This window comes from Poecile atricapillus, chromosome 5 (assembly GCF_030490865.1).
Source record: "Poecile atricapillus isolate bPoeAtr1 chromosome 5, bPoeAtr1.hap1, whole genome shotgun sequence".
In the NCBI taxonomy this organism is placed as follows: Eukaryota; Metazoa; Chordata; class Aves; order Passeriformes; family Paridae; genus Poecile; species Poecile atricapillus.
The window spans coordinates 11,804,217-11,828,768 of NC_081253.1; the positions used below are offsets into that span (position 1 = coordinate 11,804,217).

Below are 24,552 nucleotides of genomic sequence, written 5' to 3' on the forward strand. Positions count from 1 at the left end.
GAGAGGCCCCAGCAGGGAACGGGGAACACCGTCAGGTGAGCCCTGGCAAGATTCAGCTGAAGCGTGGTCAGGGCCACAGGGCACTCGGAAAATTTCACTGCAATGCTCTGACACTCCTTCAATGGATGTATTGGAAGCAAGAGTTTTCAAAGGATTCCTATCTGGCAAAATTGATTGGATTTGTGTGTGTTTTTGTAGAATGGGAACAGCAAAAGGCACATCTGTGACAGTAACAAATTCCAACTCTAAAGCAAGAGACACTGGTGCTTCTAGAAGCAGTTATAAGATGATGATGATTATTTTTTGTATGGTGAAACAACATATTTTCCCTTAACCCCACTTGGCCTCCCTTGGCTGAATCTCACAAAAAACAACAAAGGAAAGAGAGAACCAGACTGGAATAGATATTCAACATGGAAAATCTTGGGTTTGACATTAAATTTGGCATATTTGTAAACACTTGAGACATAGTCTTTTTATGATGAAAAGTTTAACAGTCAACTCTTCTGCCTGTGAATCACCCTGCCTAAACAGCTCAGGAACATTTTAACTGGCCCTGAAAAGGTATTCTGTAATTTTTACCAGAGTAAAAAGGAAAAAAAAAACTTAAACAGGGAGGGGTAATAGAATCAGATAAAGAAAAAAAGTGTAGGCTGGATATCAGCAAAAATCTGTAATAATATATTAAGATTTCAGGGAAACAGAGGAATATCCTTGATTAAATGAGATAAAATCCTTACCAGAGGGAAATTAAGGGCAACTTCACATTATCATGGAGATGGAGTCATCTCTGTGTTTAGGTCTTTGGGACAACTCGGTCCTAATGAAAACCACGGAATTTATGATTATCAGCTCAGGGTTTGTTTTATTCTTTTACTATTTCTATTTGTGGACAGAAGAGCAACAACAATATTTTGTTAATAAACAATGTCAAAACTGCATCCTAAAATACCACCAGGATGTTGGTAGAAAAACAAGGCTGCTTTTGTTTTTTACGGTGCATAATGCCTGATGGGTTTTAACCACAGTTTAGGAGCTACTGTTAAAAAGCTTCTTGCTGAGTCAAGCCTGGGCATGCTGTTTACTAGGGTTAGCCCTGAAGGCTCTTGCATTGGCAGGGACTTTTAAGCTGAGCTAAGGAGTTTTCAGTTATTTTTGTTGTGATTTAAATAATAATAATAATAATAAAAAGGTAAGCGTGTAATCACCTCCCATTCCTGCCAGCAACTTTCCTGTGGAGTCAAGGGCTTGGTCTTGCAAAGCTGATGCTGTCCCCTTAGTTTAAAGCAGAGACCAGGCCCCAGTGGATTAATGGATTTTTGTGAAGAAGTTCACTAAAATACAAAATACCCCTTTTATTAGAAAATGACCTGTACCAACTTATGAAAAGAATTTCTCTGGTTCAGCTTTGAGTCTGCACACACCTGGCTGATGACTTTCACTCAAATAGTGCTGACCTAAAACCAACAGTGAAGAGTGAAACTCTGACAAATCAATAAAAGCTGCACGCAGAAAATGCATGCAAGACCCACCACTGCTCTTCCACAGAGCCTGGGCCATCCTGTGCTCTGGAAGAGAGGATCACAGGGAAAAACAGTATGTGGCTCTGTAATTTGATCCTGTATCTCCAGAATAATGCAGAACCTTCACATTTATTTTTCTGTCTTTTCTTAGCCTTTGAGTGTTGTAGTATTACTTACTGTTAAATGAATGTAATGTTGTGGAAGTGTTGGCTCATACAATTTATATGCACCAATACAATTTCTTTTATTCATTCTGCTCTAGTTCTACATTCCTGGAATAAATTTCATCACATATTCAGTTTCATTCCAATGGGCATTGCATCCATTTCAGTATCCACTGGACTCCATCCCTGCCTCTCCCTCTATCCTCTGTATTACCACAGCCACACAATCATTGCAGTCCAGGACAGTACCTTGAATCCACAATATTCCTGTTGGTTTGCACTGCACAGAGCTCAAGGACCATCTGAATGGGATACTTAATTTTTCTAGACAAGCCAAGCAAGCACCACGATTCTGTCAAATTGTTGTGAATGCCAAGAAAAAAAGTCCAAATATTAAAGATGTCCAAAAAATTCACCACCGAATGAGTAAAACCAGCAGTGGTTTTACTGAAAATCGGGTCATCCTAATGACTGGAGAAACACCAAAACAATCTCTAAAAGCAGACTTCAAGGAAACCCCAACACAATCTGCTTCTGAACATATATAATAAATCCTCAGTGATTTAGAAGAAGACTCAAGTCCTGAAAATTATTCGTCATGCTGCTTAACAACAAAATCACTGAGACACAAGGAATGACAACACTGAAGAGAAACACAGCAAGTCTTTTCGGCCTGTCTTGGCACGGGGGTCCTTTTTTACTCAAGTTTTTCACATTCCCATCTATGTTTCCAAGCCAAGGGTCCCACAGGTGGATCTGCTCAAGAGAGCCTTGCACATGAGCTCTCTCCAGTTGAGATAAAATAATGTATGTTCTCATTAGTCCAAATGCAAACAGTGATGAAGGGGAATGCACTGCCAGGTCACAATGAGCAATCAGGAAACAAACCTTTGACATAATACAGCAGGCAGACAGTAAGACCCCATACTTCGCAACAAATAAGAATGCACTTAATTTGCCGTGCAAGGTTCACATAATTAGATAAATTTGGTACCATCAAGACAGCAGACAGGTAGAATATAGACTTGATGAATTGGGGGCTCTCTGTCAGGCACTGATCACATTAATCATAAAGCCAAAACTCAGTGACGCAATTTTTCTTCCAAATATTTGCCGTAATTTTCTAGAGTGAAAATATGTCCTTAGGGTTTTTTTACGGGTTGTTTACTTTTGAAACAAGAAGGATTGATTTCTGCACCACCAGGATGGAGTACAAACTTCTAGAAGCTCATCTGTGCCCACAGAGTCTACCCAGCGTATTGAACGAGAGCCAAGCAACCACCAAGTATGTTCTAGCCCAGGTCTACCACCATGTCTGGATGATTTCACACCTCCAGCAAGGAGGGTGAGTGATATTTTGTGACCTCCAGAGCAGAGACTGTACGAGAGAGAAGAAAGACAAAAGAGAAGTAGAATGAAAAACAAGAGGAGTAAAGGGCAAGACATGATTTTAAGATGTTTGCAGATAAAATTTGAAGAGGAGAAATGGCTGGGAGACCACAGCAGCAGAGAATTTTCCCAGTGTGGTTGTGCCATAGTGCAGGGTACTTGACAAACAGCCAAATGGAAGTGGCATTCCCTCGACCCTAAAAAAACTGCCACTGCCAAGAAGCACTTGGCTGCTCAGTGCTAGCGCTTCTCTGGCCACAAAGGCACCTTTCAGTGCAGTGCCCTGGTAGTTTCAAAGAGCACTATGTTTGCTCTTTAAGACCCGCAAACGAGTTTTCTCTCCAGTACCTAGCAAGTTGGTTTTGTGAGAGGAGCTGCTGGGAACCAGAGGAATCCCAAGGAAGAAATGCAACAGGTATTTGCCAACAACTCTACCCAAATACTAAGCAGGACACACTTGGCCCACTAGATAGACAAATGTGGTTAACTGCTAACACAGTAGCTTATTAATATTGGTGCAGATGAACTGAAACCTGATCTGCCAGTGCTGTACACTTGGCCAGGGCTGATCAGCCGGATAACATGGATAACAATATGAAAAACACTGGGGTTACTGGGGATACGATTCATAGGTAGCATCAGTGGCAAGTCTCGGTTGCATTTTGTAGAAGACCTTGCCTCATAACCCCACCACAGAAACTGCTGTGGAGTCCCAGGGTATATGCAGTGTCCCCAGACCTCCTTGTGAGGATTGAAGGGGAGCACCAAGTGGGGCACACAAATAAACTGTGACAAACATCAGAACATCTGCCAGCCTCTAACCACTATTTTAAATATCACCTTCTTCCATACGTGCTTCATTAGCCAGAGCTCTGGCTTATTACCTATCTCCCAGCAAGTTATTATTCTGTCTTTTTTTCTACAATTTTTCACATGAAAGGCCAGAACTATTTCATGCATCCTCCCTAATCCCCCCCAGTTCCCATGTTAGCAACCTGCTTTGTCATTTCCCCTTTGCACACAGCATGGAAGAAGCTGCTCTGCCTCTTTAAACATCCAGTCAAACTGACTGTCAGCCAAAAAGACAATGACTTATCTTCTGGTAGGATCCAGGGGAATGCTCTATCACTTATTTCTTGCAGTATTTTGGAAGCAGAATAAAGCTGTAGTAGCTGTGGGGCTCCACAGATCTGGTAGCTGCTGTTTGCATTACTTGCTTCCCAGCTTCTCTTCCCCTGCTCACACCTATCCAGAAGCAGCATAGCTCCACAAAAAGCTACTGCAAAACTGGGTGAGCACAGCCCCTGGCCCGACAGCAAGGCTGCAATGAGACTCCAGGGGATGAAATGAGAGTTTTTTAAGTGATGAGACCTAGTTGTTCTTTCCTTATTCTTCTTGCAAAATGACTCTACCCTTCAGTGGTTCCCCGGCGCTGAGTGCTCTGGGACCTGTCCCTCGGCCGATGTCTGAGCCCTATGTTACAGCTGCGGGTTGAAGGATATTGGGATGGCCGTGGGACTGCCAACCCCATCACACTGCTCCTCATCTCTTATGAAAAAGGTGCATGTCAGGGACTAGAAGAAACACTTCCAGCCCCATGGTCACTAGAACCTGTGCTCACATCCCTGCTGGCTCCATTTGCCTTGCCCTGATCAAAGCTTACAGGAGGTAAAATCAGATCTCTTTGTAAACATCTCCTTCAAGACATCAAGAACTATTGAGCAGCCATGTCCTGGATGAAGAGATTAACTGCGAACTCCCCTCTCAGGGTGTAGCCCCTGACCAGTCTCTGTGCTTGCTCACTGCCCATCAGCTGCCTCAGGGAGAGGAGGCTTTCATGAGAAAGTCACCACCAAAACCCAGAGTCCTGCCCCTCCAGGGTGGACATGTACACCCCCATGAGTACCTGACTTATTACTGCTTTTAGAAAATGCCACCAGCCTATTTGGGCTGTTGTCCAGTGAAATCAAACTGAATTATGGCATTCCTGGCAGCCTTTTGCCGCCATCCCCACAACTGGCAGGCAGGGAGGAATGGTACACAAGATCTCCAAAGAGAGGGAGCAGTGCTGGGTCTTTGCCAAGATGGTGACAGAAATGACCCAGGCAAGGCATGATGTAAGAAACACGGCGGGTGCAAAAACCCAAGTCAAGCCTGTTCCCGGGACCTGAGCTGAATAATGACAAAGAAGCCCTATACTCCCATCCTGCTGCTATAGGGCACTTCTGTAGGCTTAACAGAGCTGTAAAGCCCTCCTGCCAGGCAGGTCAGCACTGTCACTGGATGGGGACAATGAGGTGGAGGGTGGCCAGTAGAGACAGCTTGCCAGAAGGACAGTGAGTCCCAGGCACTTTAGCAGTGGGATTCAGAATACTGCAGGTGGCTGACATTTTAGCAAGGCACAGGAGTGGAGGTGTAAGACTTACCCATGGATAGCGTGGATAGAGTGAGGTTCATAATGGTATCGTCCTTCCTGGTGGCGCATGTCAATTGGCAAAGGAGCGTGGAAGGCCGGAAAAATGTGCTGCGGCACTGTTATGGGGAATAGAAGAAAAAAAAAGGGACTTCAAAAACTTTTCCTTCCCTTTTAAAACAATTTCAAAGGCACTAAATCTCCATGAATTTCAGAGCAAGAGCAGTGCAAGACAAGGGGTCTTCATGATATCAGCGCTATCATACACCAGAGAAGTGGAATGAATAAATAATCAAAGTCATGCGGAAAAATCCTACATCTTCGACATAAAAGATCTCCAACAGGGTTTTTGACAAAGACAAGCAGCTAAGCGCTCTTTGAACTTGAGGAGATTATAGCAAGCACCAAGGAAAACTAGACTTGCAACGCAAATCAGACTCAACAGAGCCTGGTGGGATCCAGACCTGCATCGTCCCTCAAGCCTGGAGTGGCAGCAAACACTGTTCCTGAAGGTCTGTACACACAAGTTGGAAATATTTACCTAAAAATATAACAGCAAGAGCAGCGCTAAAGCAGAATGTCTAGGCAGTCAGAAGAGGCTCAGAAGTGCCTACTGCCAGGTTCTGAGAGAGGAGCTCAAATTGCTCTCACTTGTAATCACTTGAGGCCCTATTTTTTATTCATTTGAGAAGCTTGTTTCATCTTTGATGGAAAGATAAAGTGGTCTCAAAAGGCAGCGAACACCTACATTGACTTATTAAATCTACAGGTTTTAATATTTATTATTGACCCCAAAAGTTAACGGCAAGAATATTTGAGTGAGTTGAGCTGATGGAAAATTCATCAGGTTATTTCTCCTCACCACCCCCGACAACGCTGCCTGGCCGCCTGGGCCTTTCCTGCTAAAATTACAGAAGCTAAAGAAATAGAATTAGCAAAGCCTGGATAGCGATACCGCACAACCGCAAGAGCGATCCTGTACAATTGCCCTCTGACAGGGCTCCGCGCATCTGTAAAGATGCCCCTTCCTACATCTGTGGCAGCGACCAGCTTAAAGATAAAAGGCTGGTCTTGCTCTGCCTTTACAGTCAGAAGTTGTTCATTAAAGATTACTTAATATTGTTGCAGGTTTTACCATTCCTTCTCTGGCTTCTTGGCCTTTCTGTCTAACTGGAGACCAAAAATAAAACAAACCCAACCTCCTAAGTGAGCAATTCAAAACCCAGCCTGTGCTCAGCATTTCACTGTGACTTGCCTCCGCGACAGGTACCATCTCTCTGGAGACTGGGGAAGCACCATCCAAAAACCAAAGTGTCAAGGCTTGGGCCAAGTCTCTCGCTGTCGCTCAGCAAACTTCAGAAATGCCAAACTCTTTTTCTATGAAAGACTTAAAATTCAGCCTTTTGCATCTGTGAGTCCAGCTGCACCAGAGCTACGCCGCCTCTGTCCGGTGGGGCTGCTCTCTGCTCGGGTCCGTCGCGCAAAGCCTGCGTGTAATCCTCATATACGTCTTTCCCGGCATATCAGCAAGAGGATCTGTGGCTCCTACTCCCATTGCAGCGCTCGATCCCTGAGCACAGCGCGGCACAGGCGCGTCAGCCAGGCTGCTGGGAGAGGTGAGAGACTACACAAAAACAACCCTCCTGCCAACTCTGCTGAAAGGCGTTATGCTAAGGTTGTCGGGGTGGAAAGTATTTAAGGCTCCTCAGCAGACTTGCTCTCCGTGCTCCAGCAAAGGGCTGGCACCTCACACTACCTGATACACTGGGAGCATTTTTGCAGCTCGCCTAATGTCAGGACACAGTAGAGTAACTGTTAACCACCTCCCCCGCTCCTGCCCCCCCTCCCCTCCTCTCCCAAAAGCAGCCCAGGGAAAGAATGAACTTGGATCCTTCAGAATTTGCTTTTGCAGGAGGAAGATTCAGCCTTTAACTGTTCTGGGTAGGGACTATCTGTTACATAAGGACACTTGCAGGGAGTCTTCGTTTTAAGAGGCAACCAGTGTTCTTCCAGATAAATACACCAGAGTTTAGCTGTCACACCCCATCCCCTTCTCACACAGCACAGTAAAGCCTCTGGTCTCCCCAAACTATGCTCAGCTCAAACTCCACCCTAGACTGGCAGACACCTCCCGGTGCTGTCCTCCTCCCTGGGGACACTGCTGTTCCCTGGCCACAGCTGCTGCCACAACCTACGGCTTGCTGTGAGGACCAGAGGGAGTTCAGCTTTTAGATCGTCACATAAAAAGCATGGTCACAAAATCAGCTGTCCCTGAACAGACATCCAGTGCTAGGGAACACAAATATCTCTTCCAGCCTGAGCCCCTAGGCTAGACTTCCTGCAGTGCTCACCCCATAGTTATGCTGTGCAAATAAACCAAAAGGAGCAAGAAAACTTCTGTGGTCCTGGGATCAACCCAAAGTGCTGTTGCTGGCATCCCTATAGGTGAAGATTAGCAACCTCCCAAAATAAGGTGGTCACTCTGCCTCTAATGGACAGGTCTGGGGCTGAGTTAATCCCCAGAGTGCAGGAAGTGACAGCTGACCTAGGTTGAAACTGTACAGGCCATTGCAGCTGAGTTTTAATGATGTGGAGAGTCACCCTAATCCTTTGGCTTGTTCCCTAGGGCAATTTAATTTATTAATAATGATAAAACTACTAAAACCAGGTAAGACTGAATATCTTAAAAGTCAGGCCAGCTATGTTTTATTTTGTACTTATGCATTTCTACCTGATTGATTGCTGAGATAATACTGGAAATTTCTGTGCTAAAAGAGTCTCTCCTTGTCACTCAGGAGAGCTGGGAAATAGAAAACACAGGCTGTTTGCTGCCTGGCCTCCTTTCCTAGCTATCCTGTTGGTATAAAATTGACATCTGAAGAGAATTTCTCCTTCCTCATACTTCTGATTATTAATAGGAGAAAAATTTCCACGAATGTCTTCCTTCCCATTGCACTCTTGGTTTGTTTTCAGCATTTCAATCTATTTGGCCCATGGGAAGCTCAGCAATGCCTCTGCCTTGGGTATCTGTTTCACACCCCCAATTCCAACCCCACCACGAGCCCTGTGCTTTGCTACCACTAAGGGCAAGGGTAAGGGGTTTTTTTGACATCCTTTTGCAACACTTCCCTTCATGATTTCCCCTCTGCTTCCCTGCCTGGGAGCACCAGCGAAGCCTACGGGCTCCAGTGACTGGTGCTGCTCATTTTTATTCTCTTCCAGGTGCTTGGTCAGAAATAATGAATGGTTTTATAGGCAATCAACTACCAATTCATAAACATCAGCCTGGCTCTGCTTCTTGTTCCCACCCCTCCAGAAGAGGACTGTGAGCTGGCAGCAGGACAGCAACACACGCTGTTAACAAAGATGGATGTTTTACACATACAAGTTAAAAAGACAATTATATTCAATTACTTCAAGTAAGTTACGGTGATGTATTCCTGAATAGCCACTAGAAGGGCAATATGATGATTAGGGCAATGAATTTGCCAACTTTAATCTAATCAAGGCAATCTTTTGTTTAGCATTATCTGCTTTGCAGTGGCAGAGGATTTACCAAACCCAAGCAATCTTTGTAGATTTAACCCCAAAGGTGCCCAATTAGAGCTAATGATGATTGCTTTACACAAGAGGGAGGGAGATTTTAGTAGGAAGCCCGGGGAAAGCTTTTCCCCAGGAAAAGGTTGGGCTGTACCAAGCCATGCACAACAATACTCTGAGGCGCAAAGACATGACATGGCACTTCCGAAAGTCCCCAAAAACTGGAACCACAGGTAAACATTTTCTCTGGTTCTTGCTGAAGGAAGAGAAAGCCGAAAAACACATCCAAAGCAGCACCCAAGGGGCAGGGACACTGAGAGAACAGTGTGTTTTGCACAGAAACGACAGAGTTCCACAGCAAGCCGGTGGCTCGCAGCTCCCAGGGTGAAGCAGGGCGGCGGAGCACAAGGCACACGGGGCAGCCCCACCTTCCACCCCAGCGGGGCTCCTGCAGGAATGTGTCTGCTCCACCGAGCCATTGGATAAGGGGGAAGACGCTGCTACCTGTCCCCACTTGTCGGATTTTCTGGCCAAGGTTTATGAGCAAGACAGGGACCTCCCACTGCTGTGTTCTCATCCTTGTCTATTCAAAGGCCAGCCAACCCTCTGGCTTCAAAGAGAAAAGATAGGAGGGAGAAATGCAGGTTTAAAGGGGATGTCCCTTTGCTGAAAATCTCAGGAATCAGGGAGGGAGGCATCTGAAACAGCCCTTATTTGAGGATGATGCAGGCTTTTGATTATCTCCACAGATACAAGAGAAACACAGACTGCCTGTATGGGTTTGCAGGGTGAGCAAAGGAGCTGTTTTGACATCACTCACAGCAGCACCTTCTCTTGAGCTCAAAAGTGAGAATTAGGAAGGGTCTAGTAAGCTTTTCGAATTCCAAATACTTCAGCTTACACACGTTTGCTAAAAAAAAAAAAAAAAATCAGACCCCATGGCACTGAAGTGGGTTTCATTTACAGTTTGCTTTGACAAAAACAATTCAGAAAGCCCTTAGGAAAGGATTTAAAGAAGCTGCCACTTGCAACTGGGGTGCTGCAACAAGACTGGCTGGGAAGAGACCCTGAGAAGCCCCCCACATCCCTGGTACCACACAGAATGTACTGGGCTCCTCCTGCTTTATCTGAAGCACATGTAAGTTGTGCAGGCCACCATATGAGCTAAAAAATATACAGCTTTCCTATGGATGTCCAAGAGTCTCCTGGGGGAACAAGCAGTCCAGCCTGTAAGTAGGCTTCTTTGCCATCAGACATAGTGCATAAATGTTTTGCAATCAACAGTGAAAGTCATTTGTTGAGGATATAAAATATCACTGGATAATTCAGTACCTGTTGTGTTTTTCTCAACAAATTTGCAAAAAACACCCCATAAAACCAAACATCCTATAAAAGAGGAAACACAAATTCTGTTTTCTTGAGATGCCCTTTAGTTTGATTTCCTATGGAGTCAGTGATGCATGGGGCAGAGCTTTCATAAAGGGATCACAAGCTCCCTTGCAAAGAACAAAGCTTCACCTCCCTTTAGGAAGGGAAGAAAACATGCATTTGAAACACAGCCCTGTTTTCTAACTTGAGAGAGGCTGAAGCAGGGTAATGTAAAATAACTTGCACAAATCTACACAGTCAAACAAGAGCAGGATACCAATGAACCTCAATCACAGCAGGCAGAAACTGCAACTTTATCAACTTTATCACTAAAAGGCTTCAGAGCCCTGGGGTACCGGATTGATTTGTGTTAGTGGGTGAAAAACTTTTCCAGACACCAGCTCACACTCTCCTGTCACTGCAGCGTCATTAGCAGCTGACAGAAAAAATGGGAAACGGATATCCCAGAGGATGCTCGTGAGATTTCACCAGTACTTCCACAGGTGAACTGAGCTGTGCTGTCAGAGGCCAAATCCCTCTTACTGGAGAAGGTGGGATGCTGCCTTGTGCGACAGAAGATTTCAACAACTTTTGCGTCTTTTTTTTTTCTCCCAGGTCCAGCTTCTTTGAAAAATATAATAGTAGAACACCTAGTAGAAAAGATAACAGTAGAACAATGGATATCTGCAAAGGCCCTTCTTGCTGCTCAATTTTCTCTGTTTTTCATGTTACACTTTTTAACGTCCCAATTTTCCTCATCGCCAGTATATATTTAAAGAGATGAATTTTGGCATCCAACAAGCACAGTGGTTGTGAAACAGCAAAGGCAGGCCTGTGCTTTGTTCCCCAGCTTTCCTGTGGTGATTTTCCTCACATCAGAGCTATCCTAAAGTTGGTGGGTTCTGAGCATCCCTGGACAGTCTCAGTGTGCATGCAGGGGAGGCAGTCCCGGCCCCGAGAGGCTGAGTGTGTGTGTGGCTACTTGACTCCCTTTGATAGTCCCTCCTGGGCGTTTCACTGTTGTATTTGGATGGCCGCCCCTCTGGCAAAGCGCTGCAGGACTGTAGGTGTCGGCAAGGGAGATGTTTTTGTGTTTGTGTGACGTCCCCAGAATAATGATCTAGCTGTTTAAGTGAGCTGAGCGAATGAATGAGCACAAGAAAAACATCTTCACTGAAAGCGCAGCCAAAGTTAATGCACCATTAATAATGGTCTGGGTGAATTATTGGAAGGGATAATAGGCCTGGGGTCAGGGAAGGTCTGAGACAAAGAACAGGGAAAATTGGGTCACAGAAACATGACAGAGCAGATCACGCTGATGCGTCTGTGGGATTCTCCTCGGATGAAGTCATATACCACCATGCAGAATATTAAGGGCTTTGCAGGGACAGCCATTCCCAGAACCACCACTCAGATCAATATGGGAAGGAGCAGGAACAGACAGCAGGGTCCAGGAGCAGACACACGAGGCTACAGTGGCTGCCTCTCAGTCCCCCTTTGAGAGATTCACTTTAATGCTGTTTAGCTATTTTGCAAATTACACCAACTGTGTCCCTCCCTCAAAAAGGGACACTTATGCAGTGGCTAATTACACCAATCTGAGAATTTTCTAAACACAGAGAGGTATCTGGGCAAGTGTGTCCCTTCCCTGAATGGCAGCACCATGCATTTCACAAAAAAAATCTGAGGTGCTTCAGCAGCTCTGTTTTTCTGTCTCCAAAATTGCAGAAGGAGCTGCAACCCCTACTCCCGCCCCATCAGCTGCCTGTCTTCACGACACTAAATTACTGACTAACCTTGCTTTGTCAGAATTTCCCTTCTTTAAAACAGAGATAATAATACTTCCCTACCTCAGAGGTTTGGTTAATGTTTATACAGCACTTTAAAAATGATGTGGTAATTAAGTGCTCAGTATTATTATATCAACGTCTATAATGATTCCAGCAGACAGCACTATAAACAGGGCTGCACCATGCCTACTTTCCTTTTGTTTGGCTTGTTAGCATTTGGTTTGGTTTTCATACAGCATACTTCAATTATTACTGGTTAATTATTCTGTTGTTTTATTACCTGCTCAATGGTTTTGACAAAAACAAAAGAGGAACTACACAAGAAGAATAATAGGAAATATTCATTTTGGCCTGCTGGGAACATTACAGCAAGGAGAGGCGGGAGGCAGGCCCCCAAAAGCTCACCTGGAGAGACCTCTCTCCTGCCCTAGGCACTACAGACCATTTTGAAATACATCCAGACAGCTGTTGCCACCCAAAGGGATGCAGAACAAGTTTTTTTCTTCTTATAACAAAACTAATGGAGAAAGATGGTGGTAGCCTGATTTACAAAACTATGTTTTTCAGACTATGCATGTCAGGATGCTGGAGAAGACAACATGCTTAGTTTAACAGCCTGTTGGGTACAGCATCCCATCTAGATAAGAAATAAAGATCACACAACTAACTTCTGTTGGGCAAACAGCTCAAGTAATGGTAAATACCCTGTAGGAGAGTTGGAAGGAGAAGGGGCCTTTCTGGGATGCAGATATGTGAAAAGTAAACAATAAATAATAAAAACCACATTGCCCTTCAGTTATAAAATCACAAAAAATAATGCCTTGGAAAGCATTATTTTACTGACATCTCAAAGCACCTGCAGGACAGTCAGTGTGACTTCACACTCAGAGAAGTTGGGGTGCAGTGAGAAGCAGAAGATAAAGTCTCTCCGCTTCAGTACTGCTGGAGCCTCTGCACGCACCTCACTACCACAGACAGACTCAGGAGCCACTGGGCTCCCTGCTCAGCTCCCTGCAGGGACACAGACTTTGGATGCACATGAGGACACTTACTTGACACAGAATAAGGCCCATTTTTGGGGTTACCTGCATAATAAATGCCATTATTATGTCCATGAAAGATAGCAAACATCTCCCTCCAGACACTGTAAATGGCAGGATGTACTTCTCTGCCATCCCAGGGGAAACTGCCTCGGATACAATGACAATAACCATCCATCCTCTTGGGGATGGCCCAGAGGAACTTATCCTCTTACAAAGTTTATTCTACTGCTTCAGCTCAGGTGGAAGAACAAAAAAAAAGCCATTTGAAGATGCTGAGAGGTGTCCTTACCCAGCCCCTGCGTAGGACACAGGCACTGCTGGCACATGGCGAGCACAAACACGGCTGTGGTGGCCGTGCAGCCAGAGCAGATTCCAGCCCGGGCGCTGCTGCTGCAGTCGGGCAGCGCTGCTGAGCCGCAGGCTGTGTCCGACAGCCGGGCAGGCGGGCGGGCGGGCGGCTGCCGAGCGAGCTGGCTCTTGCAGCTGGGATGGGGTGAGATTAGATCAGCCAGCTCCCCCCGCAGCCCCGTGGCCAACTCGAGGCAACACTGAAGGAATTTGCCCGTAAATTTCCTCCCCACCCCAAGATGAAGACAGCGCACTTAAATGAACTCAGGCCCTAATGGAAGCAGGATATTCTTGTTCAGCTCAATGTCTAACCCATCCTGAAGTTCCTGGCAGCTCCACTCAGCTCTCTCCCGTGCACTGCCTGACCTTTGGTAAGGGCATTAAAACTGTCAGTCTTTTCCTGGGCAAAAGAGATGGAACAATTACAGTGAGGCTAAAAATGGCCTTTCCCTCTACATGGATAATTTAGATTAAAAATTTAAGAGTTCATTGACATTTCCTATAAGAACACAGAATTGTCGTTAAAAAATCAAACCCTGAAATCCCTTCATTGCTGTCTACCATCACCGAAACTCAGCATGAGGGGCTTTCTTGCTTCATCCACCAAAGGAGCAGGGACAGCAGCTGCTGGCAGGGCCATGAGGACCCCAGGAATCTCTTCAACATGCTGCCATGCAGCAGATGCCTTTGCAGCACCCTTCTTGTGGGACCAAAAATGGGGCATTTCACTTCTTGGTGAGAAAACAGGGATTTTCTGAAGCCTGCTGACTTGGGAATCCTAGATTTGGTTGTCCAAAATGGATTGTACCCAAAACTTTTGAAAATTTCAAAATGGTGTGGGGGGATGAATACATTCAGGTCTGTAGAAGTATTTTCAAACATTCAGATGAGCATTTGTGCATGAAGGCAATGCATTTATCATTCTACAAGAACTCCTGGGGTCTTCACGCTACTGGTAAGTGGCAGCCTTAGGGGGACAAACCATTATTTTTTTATACCTCTGGGAAGAGTAAATAAGATGAAAGCAGAGCTCTCCTGCAACCAGGAGGAACCCCACAAGCACAAGGAAGTCCCGCAGTGGGGTGCCCAAACACCAAATCTCTGATGGCTTTTCGAAGAGCAGTAATTAGAAAAGTCCCTTGATCAGTCTTGCTGCCACCAGGCACCTTCTTCAATCCCAAATAGCTGGAGCTGGGAAAAGCTTTAAGGCAGAACAGGTTTTCATCAGTTAATGTTTTACAGGTACCTTCACCTTCTGTAAGAAGCAGCACAGAAGAGATTAAGATGGTTTAATATCTATTATATTTTAGACTACAAGAACATGGAAGTGATGAAGTTGAAACACCTTGACTTTATTTCAACAATATCTGCTGAAATAAATATGAAAGGGACTGCTGAGCATTTGTGCTTCCTGGAAAATTAAAAAGAAATCAAAATCGCCTTTCTCTGCTAAATAAGCACTGAATTCTTTGGGACACAATGAAACCTGAAACAGCAGCAGCATACATTTCCATGGCAAAGGAAACCTGCTCCACTCACACTGCTCCATGCACACCCGCTCCACTCGTTGCTGGAGAAGTAGCAGGATGCCAATCCACTGGGATGTACCAGTCTACACCACCATACCTGATCAGGAGTTTCTACATCCATGCTGAGCATTTCCAGAGAGAGACTTTCCCACTAGTGCTAGCTTTGTATTAGCTGGGTAAGGCGATATGACCTCCGAATGGCAGAAAAGAAACCCAGAAAGAAAGGCCTAATGCAGCTTATTAATTCCACAGGTGAGCTGCAAATGCTGAGAGTCTTGAAAATCACTTAATTGCCAGGCTGTCAGGCCAAGATGTGTTTTGAGGACGCTGCCAATCTGACAGTTATTAACAAACAAAGAGGCCACAAGCCCTGACTGCACTGAGATCCTTGTTATTTCTACTCATGTGCCACCTCCCAACAGGAAGTACTTAATAAGAATAATAATATCCCGAAAGGCCAACCTACGGCAGTGCAATTAAAAAGCTTTTCTGTCTCACTTTGAGGGGAGAAAAAAAATGAGGGGGAAATTAAAATCAGACAGGAAATTCCACTAGAACTAGCTAGCTTATGTCCTAATAATATAGGATTGTGCCAGCTCCTCCAGAAAGTAGAGGAGGGAAAGAAAAAAAAAGGGGAGGGGGGAGAAGAAAGAATAGAAACAGAGAAAGAGAAAAGCAGCCCTCTAGACTGACTCAGATCTGAGGCTACATTGTGGTTCGGCTGTGGCTGCAATTCTAAAGGGAGAAAGGCAGCACAAGCAAAGAAAAGGCAGTTTGCTTTTCAAGCAAGTTGCTGTTATATGATGTAACTCTTGTATGAAAGCACGGCCACTGCTGCTTTGTTGAGAAAAGACACAGCCTGATAAGCTCGAAGGACCAGATGGATCTTGGGGCTTGTTCTCCCAACAGCTGCTGCCAGAGAATGGAAAGAAGGAAAAAAAAAAAAAAAAAAAAAAAGAAAAATCCCAACCAGGAAGGAAGAAATCCCGGCACGCGAGGAGCAGGCAGGGAGGTGGGGCAGACCAGATGGTGGTTCAGTGCCTGCCTGGATGGGCAGTAGGAAAAAAATCAGTTTGTCTTCTATGAAAACTTATAAGGAGAAGACATTTTCCACGAGTTGTTATCATTCTGCTTCCTGCAAAACCAATAGGACTCAGCAACTGCCCGCACCTTTAGCTAATCTAGCAACTTCCAAAAAAAGTGGGCTAGGAGGTTTTGCCCCTGACTTCTCTGGGACCAGGCCAATAGATGACACACCTTGCCTGTTTCACACTGAAGCTCATTTCACATTGGAACCCACCTCATTTCAAGCCAGCTGGTGAAACAGGAGTGTGTGAAGCTCAGCCTGGAGTATTCCCCAATGCCTTTCTCCCATGGACCCCAATACCTGCCTTGTCACAGTCCCCAAAGTCCTCAACTGGTTTCTTTTTCTGGGTATCCAAAGAAGAAAGAAATGCATTTGATATCTGTTCAAATGTGGCCTGACAGCAGTCCTGCTTCCTGTGGTAGTGAGTCTGGGGAGCAGAGAACCAGAGCCCAAGTCCATAGTTACCTGAGCATGTAGTTCAGTATGGCTCAGGTGTTCCTGGAGCTTGATTTTATATCTGAGCAGTTTTCCTTCCAAACTTCCAAAAGAGCTTTCCTTGGCTCCCTGAAGTGGAACTGCTTCAGGCTGCCTGTAATACAAGGCTAAATTGTATATTGCCATTAGATTGAGGCCTTTTGGGAGAAAGCACTAACTGGAATTTATGACCAGGAGGGAGCAGGAGCACCAGACAACACTGCTGCCCTCAGCTGCATCTGACCTGACCAAGCCCAGGATCTCTGTTGGTGAGATGTGGAGGGACAGGGAAACTGAGCAACCTCAAATTGGAAACCACAAGACTAGTGGTTGTACCAAAGAGCAAGGCAGTCAATGAAAAGGGAGAGCATATCAGCTTTTCCAGATCCTTCTGGACAACACTCATCTGAGCAGAAAATCTAGCAGAGCCCTGACCGTGCACCTTCCACTCATGCAAATAAAATCTTATTGAGAGTTTCATCCCAAGCCACATTTCTAGGAGCAGATCTACAGATGGAAATGTCTTTAGCCTTCACGCCCCCATCCATGCATTCACACCCCTCCCCTGAGATGGCACTGGCACTCACTCAATCACACACTGAGCCAGCTCAGGGAGTTCATCCAGTTGAAAAATAATCACTTAAAATTTTATTGCACAGAGTTTTGGCTGGATCAGCTCCCTGAACCAGTTTACCATGAGATCGATGGTGAAGAAAAAGCAAAAGCCCTTAGGCTGCTGTTCAGCCGCCACTTCCAGCCCCGGCTGCCACTGAAAGCATTAGCCCTGACCTCCCTTGGCCACTTGTCCCCACAACACAACACACCCCATTATGGTGGCCAGGATGCTTTTCTGTGACTTCAAGGCTTACTGGACTGAGGAGTACATCTCAGTGAAAGATAACATACCCCTTCTCAGAGGCTGATGCTCACAGCCCAGCTTACAGGTGCTGTCCTGGTGGGCATGGCTGCCTCAACACGTGTGGAGTAGTTGGGCTGACTGGCCATTGCTAACTAAATACACTTCCCCAAATCCATCAGGTAGCACACTACAAGCTGCCTGCTCAACCAGCCAATGCAACTTGCAGGAGCTGGAAAGCTGCCTTGCAGGAGAAAAACTCCCAAGCAGATGCCTAAATCCTGTGAAAGCTCAGGTGCCAATGCCAACAAGAAAGGGCATGCCAGCCCGCCCTGAGCACAGACCTACCTGAGCAGTCTCTGCCACTGCAGGGCTGCCTGCTGCCGTGGTGGGGACACCTGTACTGCCTTGTGCCACAAAGACTTGCTCAATCTTTCAGGACAAGGCTGTGCTTCAAATTCAGCGCTGGCATTTCAAGCCTCTCTAATCCAAACCACAGGAGTCAGTTTGCTTGCTTTATGCATATGCTCCTCCAGGCATTAAAACAAACTGAAATCAAACTGTTCCTATAGGCAATGGCTTGAAAAATTTCCCCTTCGTATGAAAGGTCTGTTTATATAATTTGTAAAATTGAAGCCTGGAAAAAACCCTTGCAGCGTTTGCTGTGCATTTTGACCAAACTTCTTGCTGGAAATTGAAGAAAAGATGTCAGCTCTCTACTAGCTGTGATAAAACTGCAGGGCTGGGTATTTTTCTCTCTTGTACTTATATCCAGGTGATAAGCATCTAGGCAGCCTTCAAAGAAGAGTTTTGGGAGCTTTCATGCTTCAGGACACCAGTCCCCAAAGCAGTCCTAGCCGATAAAGACTGAGAGGATACTGCACGAGCTGTCTTTTAACCAGGCATAAGGCAGCCTGCTGCTCTTAACTAAGCAGAAGGTCTGATGAGGAGAGGGGTGAGGAAGTTATCTGTTTTACCCAGCTGTGGTTTTGGTGCAGGCTAATAACTCCCATGTATCATCCTGCCTTCGTATGAAAATTTTCAGACTGGTATTAAAAATGGTCCCAGTGCAGTTTGCAGCAGATTCTCTGGGCAGCTCATGCAAAGTGCTGGTTGTTAGCATGCTGCTTGTGTAATGAGGGTGCTTAAGACTGTAAGGGGTCTCTGGAAGGTCCTTAAGAGTGATTGCAGTTCAGGAGACTCACCCACCTGGCAACACGCTGATTTATGGCCTGCTTAGTTAATAGCCCTGCTTAACACAGGAGTTTGTCGAGATTAAGTAATTGCCTGAAACAAAAAGTTTATTATCTTTAAGTCTCTGCTGATGAATGACTGGGTGTTGGAAGAATCATGTGAAAGATCATCTGTGATTCCCTCCCACTTTAGGGGAGAAAAGGAAAATATAATAAGGTTTTAAAAGACAAGTTCTTCCAAAAGGAATTTGAAAGTTCACAATGTACACTCAGTCCTGGTGGTTACAAGGAGGGGGTTTCACACCTAGGGTGCCATCTAATAAATAGCTCAAGTAAAAACACTGTTCTGTGATGCATTTTTCCCCAAGTACTGCAAGTGTTTTGTAAACATTAATTAATACCACCCCTTGAGAGATAACTGATCCTGTCACACAATAATAAGATTGGGAATAAATCAAGATGCAAAGCCTGTTTAGTTTTCATGCATTACATAGTGGCCTTTCCCATCCTACAAAAATCTGGAAATTTTCCCATCTAGAAAAGACTGCAGATGACTGCAAAGTTAAAAGATGCTGCATGCTAAATTCTGCTACGATTATTTCTCGTCTCCATTTCCAGATGCTTCAGTAAGGTTAATCAGCTTGATTAAGGTCACACACACTTACACTGCCTCATGAAACTGAGATCCAAAGTGCACCAGAGCACAGGAGTTTGGGACTTGCCCTGTTCCACCCCCATCCCGAGATGAGCTGAGCGTCCCTCGCAGTGGGGCTCGTGCTAGGAGATCACACGATCCAAACCTCTCCTCCTTCGTCCCCCGTTTCCTTTCCACCCACGAATTTTCTCAGTTGGCACATGAGCACGGGAGTTTGGATACGATGGAAACAGGACTGAGCTCCATCTCCACTGCAGCCACTAAGTAATGTTCCCACAGCCCCAGATGTCAGACACACTGTCCCTCCTCACATCATTTCAAGGCCTTCTTGCAATAAAATGGGAATTGGCTCCAGCTTTTCTTAGCACTTCTCATATTACCTTTTAATCCAAATACATATGGTTCAGGGAACACTGAGAGACTTGCATGAAAGGATGTACACCAAGAGAATGCAAACCCTGGAAAAAAGGGGATTAGATCTGCAAGACTCCCTTGGCCCCAAACATGTGCCCCCCAATTCCCCAGCATATTAATCAAGAGCCTGATGAGATTCCTTTTGAAATCCCCCAGAAGATTTCTGTAGACTTCAGTGGCTTTTGGATCAAGCTACAAACTTAGAATAAATCATAAACTGGCTATATCTGCCAAGTTTATTTCTTTCTTTTCCAGGTTTCAGAACAAATCCATTTTACTGCTGGGAAAAAACAGAATTAAATAACTGACAAGAGTTCAAATATCCTGTATCACTCCTCATATTAATTCAGCCAGTCAATCTATCCCATAACTTAAACATAACCAAAATAGATTACTTTGGCCAGATCAAACCACAAAACTGTGCTGCTTCATTTATGTTCAGTTTATTATTTAAGCCAACCTGTGCAAACCCCTTTCGCTTGGGTTAGAAGTGACAATGTAGGGGACTAAAAGAGAATCTTAAGATAAGCTACAGTTAACCAAAATACATTTGCACTGAAAAAAAATAATGATCACCACAACCCCCTCAGCCCACAATCAATTTTGGAGAGTCTCTCTTATTAAAAAATCTCTAATCTTAAAGGATACACAAAAAGCAAACACTTAAAAATGTGACCCAAGTCTCTGAAACCTTATGTTTTGCATAAGTTTGGATGGGTTTATTAATTTGTGTTCAACGTATTGCGCTTTACTTCTTTTTTTTTTTGTTTTTTGTTTTCACTCTATTTATCACTGATAGCAAATTCCCCATGCATAAAAGACCTCATTACGCTTCCAAGTTGGGTGATTCTGTAGCATGTCACTCTATCAGCAAGCACAAAACAGAGTTGTTTCCCCATTTTCAATTCAGAGCCCGGCTGATGAGTACTGATAACTTCAAGATACCTTGAGAGATCTGCAAGATGGGGAACTTCCTACAGCAAACAGCTTTAGATATCATTTAGGGTTTAATTTATTCATTCATCATCTGCTGAAAGCAGCATTAGCACTGGCTTGGAGTAGAAAAGCCACTGCACAATGGATATAGCAACATACTGAACTTTTCTCTCAGTGCCTTCAGGAAAAACAGCCGACATCCTGACAGGAGAGGCTTGGGGAAGACTCTTGGATTGCTTTGACCCACTGCTTGGAGCTCCTTGTGCCATTTCAGGATGGGACCTACAAAACCACTTGTGAACTGGGCCCACAAACTAGGGTAACAGCAGAAACGGGTATATTACCATTATATTACCAGAATATATTAAGTTCTTCAGAAATGCAGTAGTGGCAGATCAAAACATCTGTGAACACTGTGTTTTACTGACAACACATTTCTAACTTTGAAACAGGTTCTGCTATCAGGCTATTAGTACAAGCACTTTACTTTGAAGTATGTACTGTAATTCTTGCAATTTTACTCCCAGCTCTGGTATTTATTTGGCTCAGGTTACTTCTGTAATTTATCTTCCCACTGGAAAAATTCAGCCTGTAATACACCCATCCAGAGTGGTACGGGTATTTGCACCCTCTTTCTGTGCCCCTCTTTTATCCTGCATATTTTCAATAAGAAACTTTAAAGGGGAAAAAAAAAAAGAAGAGGTTTTTCAATCCCAGTGATTCTAGCTCTCAGTTTTTCCCACGAGAAAATCACTTAGCACTTCTCTGACTTGAGGTGACTCATTGCTGTTCCCCTGCTGAGGCTTCGTACTCCCCTCGTGGTGTTTAACCCAGGCACGTAACTCGCCCGGTGTGGTGGGTGTGTTGGCATTTGCTAATAGGCTTCCTGGGCTGTCACCTGCATGTGATGGCTGAGACAAAAGCTTACGTGATGATTTCTGTTTACAGAGCACTTATGATAAGCTGACATTTGCCTCTAGCTGTTGGGTTTGATAACTCAAATATGGCCTACATGAGCGCTCCTGTGAGCTGGCGACACTCTTGTTGAGAGTTGTTTTAGAGGAACTTTTCTACTCTTGAAAATTAGAAATGAATTACTAATGCATGTGAATTAGGCTGCATTGACAGGTGAGGAAGCTGTAGTGCCTTAATCTGTACACTCATGTCCTCACATGTCATGTCACCTGTGCCACCTCGCTAGCAGCGGTCAGTGCTCTCATGGAGGCTCAGTTTCCCAGCTCCCAATCTGAAAAATATTTCCTTCACCCAGCCCCACTGGTACAGGTATCAGTATGAACACATCCCTCAGATCGGGTACCTCCTGCCTGGGAGCATCTTGAGCAGCAGAGCTGAAGCAGCAGATGCCTTTGAACACCAAGATGAGCATTTTCCCAGCACCAACCTCGATTTCACAACTCTTCACTTGCAAACAAACAGCCTGTGTGTGCTCAAAAGGAGAAGGGATCTGGGTCAGGGACTGAGGAGCCAAAGAAATCACATTGCAAGAAGAGTGCCTTTGTTCCTCAGGGAACAACAGTGCTAGGTAGGCACCAGCACCTTGAAACATTGCTGGGAATGCTGAGGAAGAGGAAGAGGAAGGAAAGAAAGCAGCAAGACAAACTTGTGTTGGCTTCACTTAGGTTGTCAAAGCCACAACATGGTCATGGCAGACCTAACCACACCAGAGAGTTCAGAGCACCCTATTTCATTTCTCCAGGAGTCAGGATGTACTTATCCTGTTCACTTAGTAAAGAAAAAGAAGAGGTGTAAGAAATAGAGCACGGGAAGCTGTGATGTGAAGGAAAAGGACAACAGGCTGTTGCAGCCATCTTTCTAAACTGCTGATTGAATGCCAGTGGCCACAAATCCTTATGGCTATTTAATTAGTCACACTCAACCCTATGAGATTTTCAGTTACTTGGCTGGACAGCAGGTGTGTTTATGTGCACAAGAATTTTCCGGATTACTGGGTTTTCTCCATTTCTCAGAATGCATTCTTCTCTTGGTCTTCTCTTGACTTTATCTCATCTAGTATCAAGGCAAGCCACATCCACAGCCCAAAAGAGCTGCCCAACAGAGCTTTGACAGTACATACATGTGCTAATTAATATTATTAAACTGTTGCAACCACAGCTCCCAGCCAAGAAGGGACTTCTAGAGTATAATCCAAATCACAGGTACTCCTATCGCCTCCCCTAGCAAACACCATGACGTTGACATACAACTGGGAAATGGAGGCAAACTGGTTAATATATTTTCTTCTGATGCAAGTGACTGTGTGATCACATGAAAGGAATCTGTTAGCAGCTGGGCAAATAAGGGAAATTAATTGTTGTTCACCTTCAGCTATGATACGTTTTGGTTTTTTTATCAGCGTCTGGTCCTAAGAAACCCTTCATTTGTTATTTGTAAGTCAAGTGTTGCTATGTTTGCTTGTGTCCTATATAGGACTATATAATACTATAGCTTGCAAACAGTTTCACTGACCTAAGGGAGCTCCAGCTGTGACTGGATGGCAGATTCAGGCTTTGGAAAACAGCTCTCAATTCAGGAAAGTGATGGTGCATATCCTTATCTCCATCACAGTGCAGCTAACCCTCTTTTCATAGCCTGAACTTTCAAGTGACACAACACACCGCAGTCATGGAGAGGTGCTGAGAGAGGCAGGGCCAGGTCTCCATCCACCCTTGTCAGGCAATCTCCTGTGCTCCAGCTTTCCACCCTGGGTCAAAAGCAAAAGACAATTCTGCTGCCTGAACTGGGACACTCTACATTAAACCATCATAGCTGGAAGCATATTTGAGCTGTCAAGAAGGCAAAAGAGCAGAGAGATGATCTGCCTTGAGAAACATCGGGACTGATCCCTCCCCATCCTAAGTAAACTTCTGTGACTCCGGCTCCCAGTGGGAACAAAATGACCATTTTTATCACCTCACCTCATCCTGGGTCCATAGAGAAATGAAAGGCGAATGCAGTGACTGCTAATATCTTTAGCCACATTTACTGAAACCTTTTGACACCAAGGCTATTTTTATTACCTAAGTGCACTATGCCTGTATCAGAATGCAAGTTTTATTGCTTACAGTTCAGCCTTGCAAAAAGCCTTTTCCAATAACTGTCTGTGGCAAAGACATGCCTTAATGACATAGGGAGAGGCTACGGTACCTCCTAGCACAGACCGGCACCAAGAGCAGCGTTAGACATCCCACACATCTCTGCCCTCCCGCAGCCTTCACTCCCCTGCAGAGCTCTCCATGCGCCAGGGCTGCACCAAAACACCTGCCTTGGCCAAGCAGCTGGACACGTCAAAAGCGTATGCGCAAAACAGGAATGAAACACAGCTCTCTACAAGTTTTGTTTGGCTTTTCAAAACAGCACAATAAGCAGATTTTACTACTTAGATGTGGATGGCACATTCAGTCTCCTCCTCCTCCTCCCAACCTCCTGACCAGAAGCTGCAATACCCAGCAGCGCCCAAAGGACCTCTAAGCAGCTCCACCAAATCAGACAAGGCTCATGGTGTCCCATCTCAGCAGTAAGATGGGAGAGGGCCAGAAGATGCCTACTATCACACTCTAGAGTCCTCCCCCCAGGCAATTTCCCATCTTGAGTCCTGAGCCAGAGATGTGCTTTCAATATAATGACCTTTCAGAGGTTTCCCCTCTGAGCTGTGCCTCAGTTTCCCCAGCAGCAGAACAGGTGAAAAATAAGAGGCTGCCTTAGTTTTATAAGAATCTCTTAACGACAATACCACTGCCTGCAGATGGCTTCAAAAAAGACTGGACAGAAATCTGTTCAAATGTATGTAAACCCCTTAATTTTTAAGTTTT

General features: G+C 44.9%; 1 protein-coding gene across 1 annotated transcript in view; it reads right to left on the reverse strand.

Annotated features, from left to right (window-relative positions):
- GLI2 (GLI family zinc finger 2) overlaps positions 1–24,552 on the reverse strand; it is a 189,334-nt gene that overhangs the window by 61,920 nt on the left and 102,862 nt on the right. The window contains exon 3 of the mRNA XM_058840548.1: positions 5,503–5,608. Coding sequence (XP_058696531.1) covers positions 5,503–5,608 — 106 coding nt within the window. The remainder of the gene's footprint in view (positions 1–5,502; positions 5,609–24,552) is intronic.